Source organism: Cygnus olor, chromosome 5 (assembly GCF_009769625.2).
Source record: "Cygnus olor isolate bCygOlo1 chromosome 5, bCygOlo1.pri.v2, whole genome shotgun sequence".
Taxonomy (NCBI): Eukaryota; Metazoa; Chordata; class Aves; order Anseriformes; family Anatidae; genus Cygnus; species Cygnus olor.
This window is the reverse complement of record NC_049173.1, coordinates 11,117,621-11,138,859: the sequence shown is the minus strand read 5'-3', so window position 1 is coordinate 11,138,859 and position 21,239 is coordinate 11,117,621. Positions and strand designations below refer to the sequence as shown.

Below are 21,239 nucleotides of genomic sequence, written 5' to 3'. Positions count from 1 at the left end.
AACTATAAAACAAGGCTAGAATAGTGCACCGAGCAGATCAACACAAGACCTGGGGAGGGAAGAGTTCCTCCCTGCCACTTACCCTAAAATAACTCCAGATGAAGGACAGTGGGAGACTGCCCTTCCAGTAACAGAGGGATGAGAGAGCCACATTTAGACGCTCGGCTCTGCAGGTGGATACCTGAGCCTCCCACCCCTCGGTGCGTGAGGCTCCTCTCACCAACTCACGCTGACAGATGAGCTCCATCTAGTACACAGCTGCACAGTCATGCAATGGAAATCTGTTATGGAAGGACCAGCAGGTATCTATGACAGGGAAGACATGGGAATTTAGCCCTAAATACAGCGCTAAGAGGAATCCTTCTGTACGGCATGTAAACTATCCCCAGCCACGCAGCACCTCAACCTCTCCTGGTCTGCAAACACCTCCCGCAGACACTGCTCCTACAGCAGGGGATGGGGGAGTACGAATGAGTCTTGCCTGAACATGAGACTCCTTGGGCACATATAAAAGGGTTCAGTGCTGACCTGCAATGCTGGTAATGGCCTAAGATGTTTAGCTTTATCCCCAGCCTTGTCACAGCCTTCTAGTTCAAACCTATTGTAACAGTCTCTCCAACTACAATGAACTGAATCATTTTCCTGACACAGCTAAAGATACGGTGTAAGTTAAACTATACATTAAAAGCTCTGAGACACTGCAAGATGCTGACATAGTCTCTATAGACATTAAATTCTGTTTCATAAAGAACACGATAGTTTGGGAAATACCCCAGTCTCCATTTGGGAAATACCCCCGTCTGCACCGAAGGAGAAGAGCGGAGCAGAACGCGATGAGCTGCTGCAAAGAACAAAACCTCTGGGGCAGAAGCGATTTACAAGTTGAGCTTTACAAGCCCTGAAGAAGCAATATTCAAGTTTCATTAAACCACAACGCTCGAACCGCTCAGGCGTCTACGTACAAAGCAGCAAGCAGAAGACAGATACACATCTATTGCGTTTTATCTAAGGCCATCGCTGTCTGCAAGCACTGCGGGGCAGCGGAAGCTTAGAGACTGATCTGTGCTGAACTGGTAAGGTGTGACGCGAGCCTGGCATCGCAGAGGGCACTGAGAAGCTGTGCAAACATTAAAACAAAGCAGTGAGTGAGAACAAGCCTGGAAAAAGAAAAAAGAAAAGGGAGTCAAATCTGTACGATCTACTCAGCAATTCCCCAGTTGCCATCTTTATCAGTGCCATCATTTTCAACTGAAAGGACTCCTTAAAACAGCCTGACTAAAATTTCAGGAGGAGGAGAATTGTTTTCTGTGGAAGAAAAAGTGGAATTAATAAAAGGAGAGTTGACTCTCACATTTTCACTTGAAGTGGTTATCAGATGATGGCACCAGGAAACACGCTGATGCTGTAGTTGTAAGGGAGCAGTACGACAAGAAGCTTCTTGTGCCAGCAGAAAAAAAATCGTTGAACCATGCAGCAAAATGGGTAAATCCCCCAAGAAAATTAAAAAGTAGCAGGTGTTCTTACAAGGAAAAGGAACCTGAAAGGTAAAGAAGATACCTCAGAGAAGCAACAGATTTTTGGCCTGACTAGACCTGACTCTGCAGTTCATTCGAATCATTAGGATTTATTTACCTTTTAAGATAAAAAAACACTACCACAAGGACACCAAAACCTCACTGCTGTCCAAGAATAATATTGCACACACACACAGAAACAAACAACTTATAACCTTTGTTCCATAAAGCACAAAGTTAACTTGAGAAAAAGCTTTTACTTTGTTCATCAGGTAGCAATATTCCTAAGACTGCATTCATATTTTTAAGATTGTATTCATGATACAATACTTCGGTTGCTACAGAGATGCTGCAGCATATTTGTTTTTTCTTGCTTTTCTAATAACTTCTTTCTCTGGCATATCTAAAATGCAGTTAAAATAACCACAATGACTACTCTGCATGAGCAAACAAAAATCCCTTACACTGCAATTGTGCGAACCATGCAAGATGTAAAATTTGAAATACGACTGCTTCTGTAGTACACACCAATTCACTACATCGTAAGAAAACTCTTCAGAGGTGTGTTCAGAGGTATTCCAAAGGACACAGATTTGTACAAACGCCTCCTTTAACAACAAAAGCATTGCTGCTACCTTAAGCATAGGTTTAGAACTTTACTGGCCAAACAAGTGCTTACTTCGTGCACACACTGTAAAGAAATGGGATTTAATTTTGATTCTTACCCTTTATTTCCACGGCTAGTAAAACCTTTTTTCTTTTAAGTATTCTTAAGACATTTATGAAAAAAAAGTATGAGAATTGGAGCTAAAGTGTAAGCGAGAGCCCAGCACGATAACTACATGCCACAACAGCCCATCAGATTTGTATTAATTTCTGCCATCCCTTTTCTTCCAGGACTTTTTGCCTCAAAGCTCTGCTTCCCTTGTACTGCAATAAATCAAAACGGAACCAATATAGCTGAAATAACCTTTTTAGACTTTGGCAAGAGCTAGAATTTTGCTTCTCAAATTGTTTCATAAAAGCCTTTTGCTGCATTCTGATCTTCCAAAGCCATTTGATACTGACATTTACGGCTGTAATGTGCAAAGCTATCCAAAGCTTCTCTTCTGCCCCAACGAAGCCTATAGGGTGGGAATCCGAGCCAAATCAGCCTCAACAAAACATGAGACTTCCTAGTCCTGTACTCTGACCTCTGAGTGACATAACCAACATTAGCAAGCAGCATCAAATTACAAATTTTATGTAAACAGCAAGCATGATGTAAGAAACTGCAGAAATCATTTAAATGCAAGGCTGAATTTCCAGAAAGCAATTAAGATAGTTAACAAAAAGACTTTCGACTGGGAACCTATGGATTGTTTGATGCTCAACTTTTTGGGAACCATGCTGGACTTAATTTCAAGACAAACATAAAAAAGCTACCTAACACTGCTTATGCTCATGGCATGTTAAACTTCCATGTAAAACTTAATCCTAAAATTTCAGCCCTTGAGGATAAGGTGAAATTCAAATACAAGAAGCTCTCACCTGAAAAGGAGGTGGACCCAGACTTACAGCTAACAGTCCTTCTGCAAGCTCGTAATGATAGGGATAGCGACAGGTAAACGTTATTGCCTTGTAGAAATACAAAATCGTTGGAAACTCCACGCACAGCCACAACCCAGAGAAACTACACATGCAGCAGGTATGAAGGAGGGATATTTAGAGCTTCTCATATTAACACAGGAATACAAAAAGCTTTGCTTGTTCAAAAAAAAATAAGGCAAAAAGTGGCTATGATTGCTACCTACCAATAAAATTGGAAGGAAGGACACCGCTAACAAGGATGATGAAAGATCTGCTTAGGCTAATGCACAATAAAATTACATGGATAAAGTGATGTAAAATTGCACGAATTAACCTTTGGCAGGAACTTGGAACGTCTTTAGAAATTTGAGTGGGGATTTTAGACAAGCCTTTCAACCAGAAGAGACAAAATGTCATTTCAGATGTAAACAATTTACCTGTAATGTCTTATTACCAGACTCGTAATTGAATATTATAGACATTTCCCTCAGTTAAAGCTCTTAGACGCCACTTTTACACTCCTATTTCTGCCTCACACAATTGATACCTTGGATGATACCTACTGAAAACACACTGCAGGAACTGCTTTATCTTCCCAATACTCTTGGACAGGAGAAGTCTTTGATACATAGCTCATTAGTTAACAGTTATCACGGAGAAAAACTGGTCTGGACCGCTTTATCAGGTTTTTTGTGTCTGTTTTACATTTTAAATGAGCAGCAGTATCTTTGCAGGGTTCATATTCCACAGTTCACATTTCCCAAACTAAGTAATGTTTTTATCACCAAGAATAGATCTTCACGCTGTACAGAGAAGAAATAAGTGCCAGCAAGAAAGATTCTGCAAAAGGTGGCCCTGAGCAACACCCAGGCTCGCTCCTCAGCGGCCAGCAGGCAGACAAGCACAGCGGCCCAAGGCAGGTCTGTCTGTTCCGTCTGTCCATCCAGCTCCCTGCAGCCAGCTTTCTGTCATAGCAGCCGGGTGCTGCCACCACACAGCCGCCCAGCTGGAGAGGCTCACAAAGAGCAGCAGCCTCTTTCAGAAGCATTTTCAAAACCAAGCAGCTTCTTTGTCCATTTCCACTTCAGAAAATAGCTTGTGAAGAGCATGGCACGGAACAGGAAAAGCTCATTAAACATTTCTTCTACATCGTGTGTTAAACGCTTGGAGTCTGAGCAGCTAGGTGAGAAGTGTCATACGTTGTGTCCTATGCTTATGAGTTCAGTTAATCTACAATTCAGGAAGGCACGGTCCTTGTGGGTTCCCAATGTCAGTTACCAAAGCATCTGAAGAGGTGAGACAGCCTCAGCTGCAGCCTCGCCATGTCCCACACTAATTTCTAGATGTAGACAAAAACATTACACTTAGTACCCTAAATCTGTGACTAGGGCATGGACAAGGCCCTAACAGCACAGCGTCTCACTGCCAAGGATAATTGTCAACAGGAAGGTCAGTTCCTCCCTGTTCACTTCTGAGCCTAACTGCGCTCTTAGCCAGTGCATTTCCCATTAGGAATCATGTAATTCATCAGAAACCTCTGGTACATGGGATCGGTCCCATCCTCTTCTCTCAGCAATGAGTTATTTTCTTTTGGCAACACTTTTACAGGTCTCGCTTCCAGCTAAGACTCTGACTAAGCACAGTGAGTAGAGGTAACAAGTACTATTACTGAACACGCTATGGATCAAGTCTACACTCAGCAACATTTATAGGAAAGGTATTTCTAATCTATCAGTAGCTAAATCCTACTGAAGCAGGGCACTTTAAGAATATTAGTTATTTTTGTGCTAAGCGAGACCAAAGGGTTCCACCCTTCCGCTGCAGTGCTGCTCACTGAAACAAATCCTTACTAATAAACAAGGGAAGGAAAGCGATTGTTTCAGTCCCATACTGCCAAATTTCCAGGAGGTGTCAGCCACATTATACAAGCCACGCACACAGAAAGCAGATCTAAGGCTGCCCTGAGTTTCTCAGGTAGGCACAATGCCACGAAGCCCAGTATCTCAGGACGTGATTTCCTTTCAAATAATGGCCTGCAGTGTTTCTACACAGAAGGAATAGCCAGCCACATGCAAATCTCAAGCCACAGATATAATGCATTTTTACAAGTCTAAAAACTGGAGGAGTTTTCCATTCTGTTCTTGTATTATTTAGATTTTCTCCTAGGAAAGGTGTGTTTTCAGTGGGTAACAAAAACTTCACCCTACAGAGCATACTCATTCTTGTTCATCAAGACAGGACACTGCATTCATTTTATTAATAGAACCCAGAATTAAGATTACAGAAATTCGTTTTAGTTCTGATTTTAATTCAGAGTGTTTTTTATTATTGCTACTATTATTTTATTCCCTATGGAGGTCGCCCCTCTGCACTTGAGCCATCTGCCTACATGATCCCAAAAAACAAAGTGAAAGCAATGTGTGGGCACTCATGACAACGTTCCAGCCACCTGGGTGTACACCCAGGTGCGTACACTGTAGGGGATGGGCAAGAACCATTAGTAGTTTATTCTTCTCATAGCTAACGTTTCAAATTATAATACTCTTCATAAGAATAGTATGCATTCAAAGAACGTTTGAAACTTTTCTTCATAACTATGAAACTTCTGAAAAAAATGTAATGATGTTCTCAAGCCAGTGACTCCAGGACTCAGAGCCTTAAATATTCCTGTAAAGGATATTCAGACATTCAGTTTACCATGCATGCAAAGTAGCTGGCTAAGTTTATGAGAAAAGGAGAACTGCATGTTTTGGCAGGTGGCTACAGAAGAAATCTCTAGGTCCTGAGCTAGGCTATTTTTGTCTTAGCATAATAATGAGAACTTTAAGAAATATTTTTTCCTCTTGCTTTCTCAATTCTCCTTTGCTCTAAGAACTTTCACTCAGGTGGTTTTGGATTACCAGTTGTTTTCTTCTTCTCATATTGCTGGAAAAAGTGTAAAGAATCAGGCTGAGTTCTGCTGGTTTGAAAAGGAAAAGGAAAGAAAAAGGCACTCACAGTAAAGTTATACACTGGGGATTATATCAATCTGCCTTAAATTAGATGCTGGTGTATTCATAAGGACACACTCACATGCCACCTCAATCTACTTTCTGGTCAAGGAGCATGTGTCTTATGTGTTGTGTGGCAAAATCAATCACCGATCCTGTCTAATACCATGTCTTCATTTTGTTTAAGCCATCTTTCTTCAAAGCTACTGATTTATGCAAAAGTTCGTTGGTAAGACCAAAGCCCCTGGGGTTCTCAAAGAAGTCTAAAGTAGCTAAACTGTGGATATAGCTGCTATACACATTCAGGAGAATGGAATGCAGTTTTCAATCTTTTTGAAGTCTGGCTTGTTTAGCTGTTCAGCTTTTTAAATTAAACTACTTATTTCTACAAGGAATATGCTTAGTTTAATTCTGATTAAATTCTTTATGCACTTCAACAAATATGTTGTAAGTATTGTTTTTGTTGTTGGTTTTGTTTTAATCACGAATGAAAGAGTAACCTTATAAATAACACTAAAATCCCATCAACTAATTTATAACAGTTCTTATGTGTATGAACATACCATAGCAAAATTATTTACAGCACCCCCATTCAGTGTTTTGAAGTGTTGCTTTACACAAGTCAGACGCCACAAGGCCCTCTAAAGAACCTAGATTTTATTTTCTTATTTATGGAATTTCAACCTTCACATATTTACTATTTTACAATGCCTATATTTAAGAGTTATAGCACCGTAGTATACACAAGGGTTAAAGGATTCATTCATAAGCAAAAAGCGTGAAATATTCTCTGGCAAGTGGGATTAAAGTACAGTGAACTTAAAATCAATGATCCCGCGTAATTTAAACTGATCAAAAAGGTTCAAGCTGGTACAAACATAAACCTGTTAAGTAAAAGATGAAAACGACAATGCAGTATCGACAGATAACCAACTCTTCTGACTTTTTAACTACTCATAGCTGTGACAGAAGGATGAAATTAAGACGTTTTATCATTTCCCTTCTGTGAAATTTCATTTCCACTGGGGTGGAGGGTGGGGGGTGTAGAATTTACCAGTTGCTTTGATCATTTCATGCTTTTCCAAATGAAAGAATATGAAAGACGTTGTTGATTCAGGCACCCCAAGCAGCATTAACATGAGTACCCACCCAGAATTTCTGAATTTATATATACCCTAAAACTCTTGATCCAAAGCTAAGAAAGGTCACCCTAAAGCCCCTAACAAGTATAAACAGAAATCTCTGAAAAGTTCATGCAAACGCTTCATCTGCTGCTGTACTGAGATTTCCAGCTGGGGAAATCCCTAAGTGAAGAAGAGCATCTTTATGAAGAGAACAGATTTAAGTACTATAAAAAACTGTCCTCCCTTAATGTTGTAACAAGGCTTCAAAACTTTAGACCATCACATGAGACATTGATCTCTGCACCCAAAAGCCATAAGCCACTGCAAACACCCCAAAAAAGAAAGATAAGTGAAGAGATAATTTAACAATAAACTGTTGTAAGATGCTGAAGAAAATCAGGTAAGTTATCAACATTTGTACGAGCATTTTGTCTAAAAATTAAGTCCAAGGCTGTCTTCAGAAACACACTGAGCCAAAGTCCATCTCCTGCTAGAGATCAAAACTCCTCTCAACCTTCAATAAGCATCAGGAAATGTGTCCCGTTTCTGTGTCCAAGTTACAGGGCAATATGAAAAGAGCTTACTGTTACATATTCATTGATTTTAGGATTAAGACGAATATTCTGGCAAATGCATTCCTAATACTGGCTCCATATGCAAGCCACTATAAAGGGCTCCCTTGTCCTGAAATCATTTTGATAGCTATAGCATTCACAAGTCTAGTTCTGAAAAGATCCAGAAACCACTTCTAATCCCACCAAAAGACAAACTGCCAAAACACTAATCTAAAATTCTTTAGATATCAGTGGTCGCAGCCACTTATAGCTAGTAATTTGGCACAGCAGGACCAGAACAACACATCAAAGTAGCCTGTGCTGAGCCTTACAATCTATACTGTACGTGGTTCAGGAATTTTGCTTCAGAGGGTATCTAGTCTGGTCTCCTGGACTAAACATGCTTTGAAGCTGCTAGAAGAGTTGAAAACAATGATTGATTCTTATATACTCACTGGGGCCAGAAGCACATTTGGTGCACACCTGGAACACAGGTTCTCATTTAGCTTCCTCCAAAAGAAATCCAACTTACACACAGCAAAAACATTCTGCAGTAACTGGGGGCACTGCCTTCAAGTGTGCTATGCTACTGCTTTGAATCAAAGCACTAATAGCGATGTAGACAGTTACCTATTACTGCCTTGATTTTCTAGGCCCTTTATTTGGCCATAACACTTTTTGCTCAGACCTCTTTTCTAGACTTAATTTGTAGCTTTCAGCCCTGCCTTGGACTTATCAAATTGTGTTTCCCATTTCTGTTTTTTCCTGTGAACTCTTTGCAGAACTATTCTTGCCTAAAAGCCATGTTCAACTAACATATTCCAGATAAAACCTAACACTTAAATGAAACAACCAACTGATTGTCATGCAGTATTTCTACTACCCTAAGATAACACTTCCTTTTTTTTTTTTTTTGTAACGAATGTTGCAACTCATGGAGTTCAACATCCACTAGAAAGTGGACTGTTGTTTTACAGGTCAAGACCTTAGGACTTATCTGGACATTTTACTTAAAACTCTCAAGTTCTTTGAGTAGCTATGTCCACAGTGACTACACACGAACTATTTCATCACATTGTTAGAGGCTGGTACAGATTAGGAGATGTTCCTGAAACATTAGTTTCTGCCTGACTTAGGTGTCCACTTTCTTCAAAAGCAGTCCCTAAAGTAGCTTAAAATTATGTGGATCTGTTCTATCCATTCATCTCACAACGCACAGAAACCTCGCTGCTTTCTGAACCCAGGTTGAGTAGGGGCCTGGCATTTTGCTAGGTCAGCTTCTGGTCTGCCTACCATACTACCGTCCCACAATCAAACTACAATACCCCTGTCCCACAATCAAGCCCTCTGCGAAAGTTTGACATGCCATGGGCACACCGTGCTTGGAAGGAAAGCCCTGCACAGCACATCCTCCTGTTCCTGACACCAGATGAAGATAAGGAAGCCTAGCCTTTGCCACCAGCAGCAGAAGTTGTAATCAAGTGCTAATGGGCCCAAGCCAGCCTTTAATGGCTGTCACTGCATTTGACTTTAGTGTGGTATTACTTAAAAGAAGCTTCCTGAAAGAAATCTAAATTCCTTGCTTCCAGAAATCCTCTACTTAATCATCTCTTTTGCTGACAGCTACAGCTTTACTTACGTGTACTTAAATGCTGAGAGGTTGCCTTTGAGGTTCTCCAGGAGCGTCCTACGCCTCCTACAGGGGGCACGCTCGTGAATGCTTTCGCTAGTGGCAAGCCCTCTCAGACTTGTGTGACCGATGAGACTTTCATTAAGCATATTAAGAAGTAAAGCTTCAGTCCAGGGTCCTGGGCCTGGCGAGTCCTCAAAACACAAGGCGTTCCTATCATCCCAGCATGATTCAACTTGCTGTCCAAAAAACAGATCCAGCAGCCTTTGATCTTCAAAGATGACAGGGAACAGCCTCTGAGGCAGCCAAATGCGTCTTTCTGCATTACCAGATTGCTGCAGAGACAGGCAGATGGGTGGAGCAGCCTCCGCGTTCCTACCATCGAAGCAGCCCAGCTCTGTGTTAAATTATAGCAGTACAGAAGAGTACATATGGCAAGTGGGAGAAGAGATCCCAAATTCAGCTGTGCAGCTGCTAGGTGGGACCACCCTGCTCATACACATATTGAAGAGACACTTGTTTTGCTACTCTGAAGTCAAAATTAGCTAGTCACATAGATGGCAGAACTGGACACTAGAAACCCTGCTTCAAAGGGACCCCCCTTTAGCAGTACCTTGCTAGCATCCTACATTTGCAAGTATTTTAATATATCTGTGTGAATCTTCTGTCTTTAGGACAAATTCAACTGCACCAAGAAATCAGATGCACAAGTGATGAAAGTTATATTACTACAACTGAGAGCAAAATTATCTTACCTCACCAAATGCACCTCTTCCAATCACTTTTATAATTTCAAAGTCATCGCGATGAAGTTGCATCTCCTTTACCAACTTCGTAAATGGTCTTGCTGTTTAGGGAAAAGAAAAGAAGGAAAACTCTATTAACAGAAATCCCATAAATCAAAGTAATCCATAAAACAGAAGTCTGAAGTACTTGCAGCATATCTAGTGCACTTTTTCAACTACTGCTAGAATGTACAAATAGTAGAAAAACATTCATTACAGTATGCAATTAGCACTTAGAATTAAAAAAAGTTTAATCCCATGAATACTGAAACTTTTGGCTGTGTTTTTATGACTGTATAGATTACTAGGTTCCACCTTCTGTTATCAGTTAACTTATCTGCCGTATTCATCCACCACCAAGAACTGTGCTGTGAGCCACAACCCAAGTGCTCTAGCAGTGATTACATGGCCACACAGACTTGAAATTTCTAGAGCTGCAGTCAAGGAGGACTGTGCATGAGATAAACAGACAAATAAGCTGAAGTTTCCTTATTTGGTGAGCAGAAAGCTATAGATTCCGTTACTAAATCACCCTAACATATGGATGGCCAATATCAACTTCAGTCTGGGATTCTGCCTTGTTTCCATCAAATAAAGAGCAAAGTCTTTCAGAAAGAGGTTTTGATCTGCCACCCTGCCTTTCTTTAGGGTTTCATGAGTCAGCAAAGGACCATAAAACTGGGAAAGAGCTCATTCATTATGGGCAAACCCCAAAGAAAACAATTGTGTTATCCTTCAGCCACTGCAGTAACTCTCCTCTTAAGCAGCATTCAGCTTTCATTGTTTTATATCTTTAGTTACTACCAACTGAAGTCTTAACAGCTCACTTTCAGTAGACAGGGCTCTGCGCAATACCAATGAATCCATGTTCTACAAGATCTGTTACTTTGAACTATTTTTTCCTCTTAAAAACAGAAAAACAAAAATCGCATTTGCCAGATCTCAGCTAGAACAAGTCTTGAAGGGCTGCAGCCTGAAAGGTGTCCAGCAACTAACTGACCTACATTTACTTTGCAATAGTGGTCCTGCTGGACTCCACACATTTCTCAAAGCATTTAGCCAACAAATTCCGCTGTACCTGCAGATGCCATCCATCTTCTCCTCTCTAGCCCCAATTCATAAAATTTTAATTATTTCTAGTGTATTATGCAAAGAGTATTACTGTTTAGATACAACACTTGCTACAATAATCATTAATAATCAGAATAAATAGCGAATTGTGAGACCAAATCAGTAAGAAAAAACAGTGGTGCAAGCTAAATTGCACAAAAGCAAGTATGGTGTCTACAAAGGGAATGCTTACACATCTAATTAAGCACAAAAAATTGTGCTTTTCCATCTCATCACAAACATTCCCAGACCAAGACAACTGAAGTTTTTAAAACACATATTTTCCATTTGCAGCGGAGTAAAATATCACAGAACTACCACTTGTAATTCCACCCAGACTCCCATGTTACCTTCCCATGCATTATGATTATAAACCAATGGGTTAAAAACTAAACAGAACTCCTATAAAAGAGGGCACTGGACTGACAGTGTATTTCGCATGCAAACAACAAACAAACCAAACCTTACAAACACACAGGAGATGCAGAAGTCTGAACTCAATTACGGATTCTATAGGAAGTCAAAGCAAGAAAGCCTGAAAACTTGTCAGCAGAAACTTGCAGCAGCTAATACAATGAAGAAATACCTGGACTAAGGAACAGCCACGTTTCTTCTCTGCTCTTGAAAGAACCGTTTATGAAAAGGCTTCATCCACGAGCAATTCCCCTCTCACTGGATAGCTTCATGTTTCTCCAAAGCGTGAAATTTAATGGGGAATCTACTCGATCCTCCACTTCCTTAGGGCAGAGATGCCCACCACTCTCTCCCACGGGACAACTGAGACTATCATCCCAAACCCACCAAACTGGTCCGATCTGACATCTGTACAACGAAGCACCACTACCAACGATCATGTTATACATTAATTATTTGCAAGGTGGTTCTGCCTCCTTCCCCCCCCCCCACATCAAATCAGGAGGGACTGAAGAAATGCAGTTACAGATCCAGAATAAGTGTCAACATTTCATACACAAGTTAATGACCTGCGTTCTGCAGTAGCAGTCCCTACACGAACTGAGCAGAACACCACCACCTGGTTTTTATTACAATTCAAGGGAAGTAGGAATGAAATCAAGTAGTTTTATTTGTGGAAGATACTAAGCCAATACTTTTTTTTTTTTTTGAAATATCCTTGTCACTAAACAGAAAACCAACACAATTGGTGCAAGCACTTATTAAAAGAACCTTGCCACTGCAAATCAATTGCAAGTAATTTTCAAAGCAGAATGACAAGCCTACACAGGTTTCAGCTTACTGTCTTGTACATTAAAAAAAATCTTATTTCTTTATTTCTTACATTTTCATTACTTTGTCAACTGGTGATGCTGTTATTTTCTACAGTTCCCCTTGCTTTGAAATACTCCAAATTTCATCTTGCAAAAAATTGGGATTCAGTTTAGAAGTGCATTAAATTGTACTAAAGCAAGTTAATTCAATTAGCTTTCTATTTTAAAATAAATATTAATTACGTATCAAGCATACACTGGACTTAAATTCACACAAGAAGAAGTAGTGACTGCAAAGGAAAAGCACTACTCCTATCTTTCTAGGCAGTGGATCCTTCAAGACGGCAGTACAAGCAGACCTCACCCCCTGCACCTCCACCTCAACTCAAAGACCACAAGTCCCAGCTCAGTCCCACTGCTTCATCTCCATTTGTCAGTGGAAGTCCTGCATAACAAAATTAATTTAACATATGCAAATGAAAAGAAGGTTTTCTTCCTAAAACAAAGTTACTGTTTTTCAGAGTATTTGTGCACTTCATCAATGTTGACTTTTACTATTTAGCAAATGCTGGTGTTAAGAAACACAGCCACTTCAGCAGCAACTGTCTTGGAAAGTTTAGCACCAGACATGAACAACTGAATGCACAGTAAGATGATAAACTGGACAGCACTTCCCCCAAAAAGGACAAATTCAGGTCTTTGTCAAGGCACCTAAGGTTTCTGAAAAGGAAACAAGATTGGAAAACAGAACCTAATTTCCACAGAATCTCATCATCACAGAGGCCAAAAGGGAGTTTAGGCAGCAAATCGGAGCCCAGAGGAGGCAATGAACCAGTAATTGTCAAACTGATACTTACTTCATTGACATCTGGGAGAAGAACCTTGTTTGTACCAGCATGTAGCCTGCTGCTTTCAAGTACGGGATTGTGCAATTTTTACGTCTCAGTAAGTGAAATCACAAAATGCTTCCAATCTGCTTTCCTGCTTCCCCTCAGGCCTCCTGTTGTTCCTCACCCATCCAATACCCAGATTAGCAGCATGCACACAACTGGCAAAACTGAGGGAGCAGAAACTTGCTCCAGAAAGCGTGTAAGAGCCCCATGTGCTGTCTTTGCCAAAACGATGCCAAGTGATGCACCCACTGCTATATAACACCAGTAAAGGACTCGAGCTTTTCCTTTTATATGTCACTATTTTATAAATAGTGAACTCAAAGCAAAGATCTCCCCATGTACTGGAATAATTACATTTTACTGATTAGTTCTGATCCCAATATTAACAGCAGGACTTACGATTTGGAACTGATATAAAACTTAACGAAAGTATTTCATCTGGGCAAACAGAAGCATTAACTGTACTGGGGGTTTTACTGGCAGCCACTACTAAATTTTGTTATATATACACTGTTGTCAGGGCAACAATAGCTCTGAGTAATTGCATGAGTTTGTTTATTCACGACTGAGACTCTAATCAACATTTGGGACAGGCGTTCTGCGTATCTGTATGCAGCACCATCTTTTCTCTCAAGCTGATTCTGCGTTATTGTATTTGCATTTGCTCGGAAGAAGGGTGCTCTCCACAAGGCCGCACAGGAAGAAAAAAACTAATTTTTAAGGAGCCAAGAAACGTCTGCTTTCAAGAATGTAATACCAAACATTAACGGTCTATGTTTTGATCAATATTCACAAATGGAAGCGAAATGCCAACACCTATTTCTTCATTGAAAACCAAGGTGTGTACAAAAGGCATAAATTCTCCACGCACAAACAAATTATATTCCAATCATTCTCCTCTTTGCCTGATAGATGGGACTAGGATGTTTTGTTTGCACAGAAAGAAAACATCAATTTGAATAATTTGAAGATATAATTTGAAGCCCAGTCATAGGTAAATAGGTTTGTGATTTAGGTCTCTTATGTACATCTATACCGCAGTCACTTTGTATTATGCCACCTGATAGAAGACGTTTCCAGGTGGAACTGTTTCTGAAGGACCAGAAGCTGCAGGAAAGGACAGGAGAGGTGATCCGATGTGACAGGCGAGGTGCCCTCTGCTCTGCTACCGCCACCAAGGTCAGAAGCACACACAAGATTTCATTTCCAAATGCAGGTTTGGGGAAGGATGGTAGTACCGTCAACATCCTGCTCAAAAATAATAGGGCAACTTTCTCCAAGCTAGAATGTGGTTAAAAACAGAAAGTGTTGACATATGTTTTGGATTTGTACTTTCTGCTCAGATTCTGAACTGTGTAGATTGTGTTAATAATTTACTCTCTGGAAACAGAGAAGCTTGCACCTTTACGTTGGAGTGGACAAAAAACTACCCTGGGTTTGTGATAACTCCTGCTTCAGCGGTGGAGTAGTCCAGCAGCTCTGATTTGAGGACTCGTGCATATTTTGTTTGGCAGTGCAAGATCCCAGAAATTCACTCAAAAATCACCGAGTAGAAGCTGTCAAATGTTCAGGAACATCTGATGTTTTGTTATCATTGGCAACTTCAAGCTTTAAATAAATGTGACAACTGTAAGAAACTTACGCACAGACAGAAACATAGGACAACTCAGGCTGAAAGGGACCTCGGGAGGTCTCTAGACCAACCTCCTTGCTCATGTCACTGTCTCTGTTTACTTCAGAGCAGGGTATGTTGGTTTTTTTTTCTGGTCAGGTCTCAAACGCTTCCAAGGACGGAGATCCCACAACCTCTCTGGACAGCCTATCCATATACCCAACTGCCCTGCACCAGAGCTTCATAGGTCAGAACTGATCTTGTGAGTGATTTGGGTTTTAAGCCATTATATAATGAGATGATGGCATTCAGGTAGACCTGCCTAGAAGGCATGTCCAAACCATCTGTTACACAGAAATTCATCTGCCATCACACTCCCTTTATCTATTCACTCCCTGCACAAAACGTTACGGTGGAAACCGTGTGAATTGCAAAATATTAATGTCAAAGAAACAACAAGATGTCGCAGATAATTGTCTGTGGAGCCCCACTCCCACCAGGCAGATCCAATATTTCACTTAAGATGATGTTTTCTTTGGAGGAAGAACACGAAAGAGAAGCGAGTTTTACCGTTTCCCTCCACCACCTCCTAACTTACGTTCTAGAAAGCAAGCAGCTTGTTTGCCCTTTGTGCACCCTCCTCAATGCAGCAGCATTCCTGTGATATTGCTGCTAAAACAGCAGGCTGACAGGTTCAACAAGTTAGCACTCGTATACCTGTCTTGAGAGATACCCACACCCAGGTAGCCCCAACCAGCTTACCGGGGCTGATAAATACCTGCCACAACCCACACTTTCGCCTTTTAAAGAAGTACCATCCCCTCGCCGCTTGATTGTGCGATTTTCCCTCTATTTTAGAAGTGTAAATTTCTGCTAATTCCTCCATCCTTTGTTGACTCCAGCCTTAATTTCTTCCAGTTGCAGATCCTTGCCTCCCTTTTCCTGTGCAGTGTTTCCTCTTATCAGCCAGCCCTGTGAGTGCCTTTTGTCAGTCCGGTTTCCTAAGGAAATAAGGTATGTGAGCACACTGCTCGGCAATCAGAGCCCAGTCCTCCTCCTCAGCAACTTTTGATCCCTGTTAAGACACTTAATGAGGTTTGGTAAAGGGGATATTAACTTGTCCAAAGACACCAAGTTCTATAAAAACAGATGGTGATAGGAAAGACGCCCACAGTGTCACCCCACAGGTGCCCAGCTGTACAACGAGCACACACTGAGCTGCAGAGCAGACATACCTTGCTGTGCCCGGTCACGGAGGGAGCTATAGGTACAGCAGGATGACACTGAAACGTTGGAGGGAAGAAGGAAAGGCGCATCAGGAAAGGGAAGGCAGCACAGCAGGAAGGGCAAGGGCTTGTTCCACTCAGCCTTGTAAAGGAGCAGATCCCAAAGAGATGGGAAGCCAAACTTCTACTTACAAAGGCGGCACATTTTGTGTTCTCTGCCATTTTCTGCTGGGTGTTTCACCCCTGCCATGCCCTCCCTCCCACGTCTCTAACGCGCGCTATATACACACACATACATCACTTATCCTGCCTGGCTCCTGCTCGGGGATCTGATTCTTCATCGCTCACTCAACATTCATTAGACAAACAAATCCAGTGGTGCAAGACTTGGGTTATCAACGAACACAAGCTCCACTGGATTGAACACCTGCGAAGCAAAGCTGGTTACCCCACGGCAGGGCATTCGCAGCCCTCGCAGGACAGCCTCCTGCTGCTTCGCACGCTGCCACAGCCCCCTCGGTCCCCCCGCAAGGCCACCGGGACTTGGCGAGCCTGGCTGGTCAGTACTTCGCAATAAGTGCATGTGCTAACGTAACACCAAGGAAGCCTGAATCTCCTTGAGGCCGACTGCCAGTACTTTTCATGAGAATTAATAAGCGGTGAGTTTATTAAGGAATTTGTGTTATGAAACTCAAAACTAGCATACAAAAGAAACTTTCCTGAAGACCGAGCACACAAAGTTACAGAGCTGTAATTATGGAGTTTGCTTTGTTTTATGAAAGGCTTCCAACGTACATAAAACAGAGTGCTTGAACACTTTCAGTCAGATACCTTGGTGGCATTTAGACTGATCTGGATTACATAATCACATGCAAAATCCTCAAAAACTTAAATGGACAAAGCAGTCATTACTTTGGGGCATGAACCAAAACTGTGCGTACCAGAGCTGCTGCAGGATGCTCCAGGAGTGGCTTCATCAGTCACAGAACTAATCCTGGCATTTAGGGTTCGTATACTAGTTTGGGATAACTATCTACATGAAAGATGTAAAGGTTTTTGCTTTATCCTCCATGCTAAAGGATAATGGCATCAGGAAGCGTTCTGAAGGGGAAAAAAAGGAGTAGCAGCACTGGTTCCGATCCTATTAGTGTCACTACATTTGCTGGCAGAAGAGCCAGGCATTTACCTTGAAACCTCAACTGTGGTCACTGCTATTCATTCAGCACAGTTTTTGCGTGGCAAACCCCAAAAGCAAGCACCACATAGAAGGACTCCACGGGCAGCACCCCGCTCCCGTTGCCAGCTCGCTGCTGAATGCTACCAGGAGCACTTAAGAGCTGGCTCGCTGCCCGACTGGCCCATTCACCGCCTTTCATGCTTACACTGAAAGGACACCAAGGATAACACTTGAGGTTTGTACAGACGAGCACTGAGGAGCACACCGATCCTTCTGAGAGGTCCAAGTGACAGAAGGCATTGCCAGCACAACTCCTGCCAGTGCAGCCATGCTCCTCGGAGAGCCAGACAGCACCTGAGCTCTCGCAGGCCAGAGGGGAAATACGCTCTGGCTTACATGTGCAAGAGCAAACACCCAGTGACCGTTTGCTACATACATATATATACACACACACACATATATATAAAGAGAGAGAGAGAAAAAGACAGTTGCTTACCAACAGAATAATGGTCAGGTGAAACAAAAGCCACATGCAAATCAGACCTAAAGGTAATGGCATATGCTAATGCTACAAATCAGGCAGGGGTCGTTCTAGTACTAAGGTTAACACTAACAGTTCTATCTGCCAGTGGAAAGACTGAAGAGAAATACGGTTGTGCAGAGCATTTAGTTTGGGAAACCTAGTAGAGACTTAACATCCACAAAAGCATGGTGCAGCTGCACAATACGTGACACGTATCAGGACACAGACAGACCTTTCTACACAGGGCGACACATTCCAAGCAAGGAAACCTGCACCTTTATGAGTAATAACCAGGGTACTTCAAAACAAAACAAACAAAAAAAACAGTCAGTAGCGTGAGAGATTAAGTTCTATCCCAACTCTCTCTTGAGAATTTTAAAGCTCCTAGAGAAATCACGTTCCCAACTGCAGTTTCCAATCTTTCATGTTAATTTCCAAGCTATCGCAGTTGGGGAGAAGGGAAGCCCCGCTGCCTCCCTAACCTTTCCCTGAGGTTCCCAGCTCTCCCAGCAGACAGATGGATCCCCTGGCAGTCTATCGGCCTCCTCAGCCTTAGAGACTTCACCGACTGATCTGCTGTGCAGGAGCCCAGTAATGCCTGCATGCTGTGATTTTCTCAGGAGACTGAAAGACTAGATTTTGCTTCGTACCTGAATTTCATGAGGTTTTCAAGCATGGTGTTTTCCTTCCTTTTAAACATTACAAAGAAATACGAGGAACAGATAACTATTCCACAATAAAGTATCTGTTCTGCTCTTAAACAACTGTTAATACCAACATCTTCCTAAGCTTCATCTTCACTTTGTTTTCCTCAGGAGGATCAGATCCAGCGCAGAAAACACATGCACACCAAGTCATATACAAGCTCTCTGAATTAGATACTTTCCCAGAGACTAACTCTCTGACCTCCCAGACATTTGAGACAACTGACGGGGGAGTTGCACGACCGCTTTAATCCAGGAAATCCATTCTGCTGCCGGAGGAGTCCCTCCTTCCCACCAGCGCTCCGCTTTCATTGCCTGGCTCATCGCTAGTGCTCACGTGGCACGTCGGACCAGGAAACGTTTCCAGGCGAAAGCTAACTTGTCCATCCATCCCCTCCCACCACACCGCTCGCCCCCTGTGACTCACGCGCAGCTGCAGCGCTGGAGCACCAGCCCGCGGCAGGCTGCAGGAAGAGGCTGCAGAGGACAAAATGGCCTTTTTTGGAAGCGATGGCATCTGCCTCCGACCGCAGACAGCTCCAATCTGGTACACAAGGCTGCTCCCAGCCAACCTACAGCGCACGAGGACGGGATCTTCCAAGATGCACGTCAAAGCGCTGTAAGAAACGGGTGACAACAAACACTACAGAACACAATCTCGGCTTAATATAGCTTTATTTGTTTGGGTACCTGAACGGTGCTGTGCTCCAAGTCCAAGGCCAGATTTTGCAGGTGCTGGGAGAGGCGATTTAAGCCACAGCAGATTGAGATCGCATACTGAAGCACATCAGTAATGGAAAAAAATGTTTCATGCTTCGATGCGAGTAACTAATTCCAAACAGTAAAATATCAGCGATTCAATCTCCCTCATTCCATAACAAAGTTGTAAATATTTTTAAAATCCACTGATTTTCCTGCATGATGAATGATCTAAAAACCAGTTAAGAATAAGTTTTGTAGAATACTTAGTAGGTTATGACTACTCAGAAAAACCCTTGGAAATTTTCACTTATTTTTCTGATGGTTTCAAACTAAACATTAAGAACATCTCAAATTTGAGCTCGCCCAAATTTCAACAGTGATTCTAACTAAATTGCATCAGAACCCAGTCTCTCGCACACCCTCCTAAGAAATAAAAATTCCAATCTGATGACCACACTGTGATATAAGCTTACACATTCACGTTAAGAAACTACCACTTACATCATCACACAAGCAAAGTTTGTTTGAGCTTTCCAACTGCATGCTTTATTTCATCTTAAAGGGAAACCCTACCAAGACAAGCAACATTTTACCACTTACTATTTACAATTAAAATACTTATCTTTATTCTCCAGATATACACAAGATGCTCTCCCAAGTAACCAAAAACTTCATATAGACACTATGTAACAGCAAAATTCATACTTTGGTTCTGTATCTACCACATGCCACCTCTCTTATTATAAAGGTTTGATGTTTCTATTAATAAGCTCTTCTTGACAAAGCACACACACACTTACAGTCACAGGAGAGAAATCCACCTTACCAGGTACCACTTTTCCATGCCTATAAATTTAGAGTGAATTTCAGATGTAGCTCAGTGAAACAAGTGAGGTGATCCCAGAGCCCTGCAACCAGAGGGGCAGTTGCACAAGCCTGCTCTCCTCCTCCTGTTAGCTGTAACAAATTTGGCAGGTCGCACCTCACCCATCCGATTCTGCTCACTAACCCAGCAGAAAGCTAAACTCCCAAGAAACTCAGCGCAACCATTTCCAGGTAGTTGAGCGAACTGGATTGTCACCGCTGAGGGGTCTGGGCCGCTACAGCAGCACAAGCAAGAAAAGGGAAGGGGTTAGAGGGTGTTTTTTCCCCTCCCCCCCCCACGAGGTCATCATCTTAAATGGCACAGATTGAGATGAGATGAGTCTGTCCAGATTGAGATTGAGATGAGTCTGTCCAGCAGCCCTGGCTGCAGCCTTGGTGCTGCATGCTAGGCTGGGCGAGGGAGCAGTGGGATCACAGCGACCCTTTTTGCCACGCTTCAGTTCTCATCCAGACCAACACAAGCATCAGGGAAATAAGAGACCAAGGGGATGAGGCATCAGATCCAGCTTACAGTGCTACAGAGCTGCACCTGGTTCGGGTTGGTTTTGTTTTTGATGGCTCATGGCTGCAGTGCTATCACATAACCACCCTGAAGTGCTTTCCAATACAGAGAGTGCGGACGACAACACCTCCGTGAAGCACAGGTGTGGCACAGCTTTGTTCCTATCACTTCCTTCTACAGGGCAGCAACGTACAGGACATTTTCTCCAGCATTACTCACCCTGGTTCAGAACGTCCTTAGAGCCCCGGATCTCATTAAGAGGTCAATGGAAGTCAAACTTTTGCCGCATGCAAAGGTGACGAAGACGCGTGCCAAGCAATTGCGGGAGCCAGGGACGAGTACCTCAAGTTTCTCCAAAGCAGAGAAGAGGGGGATTACCTTTAAATCTGCAGAGAATACTAAAAAGTCTCGTGCTAAGACTTGCTTTGCATTATAATTAAAGGTTCAGAGAGGCTTTTTTTTTTTTTTTTTTTTTTACTATTTACAGATATCTTTTCTTCATCTCCTTTTTAC

The 21,239-nt window shown here is 42.2% G+C and overlaps 1 protein-coding gene across 3 annotated transcripts in view; it reads right to left on the bottom strand.

Annotated features, from left to right (window-relative positions):
• The window catches only part of CDC42BPB (CDC42 binding protein kinase beta), a 95,355-nt gene that overhangs the window by 56,643 nt on the left and 17,473 nt on the right, over positions 1-21,239 (bottom strand). For all 3 annotated transcript variants that reach the window (XM_040557294.1, XM_040557295.1, XM_040557296.1), the window contains exon 2: positions 10,137-10,228. In XM_040557294.1, coding sequence (XP_040413228.1) covers positions 10,137-10,228 — 92 coding nt within the window. The remainder of the gene's footprint in view (positions 1-10,136; positions 10,229-21,239) is intronic.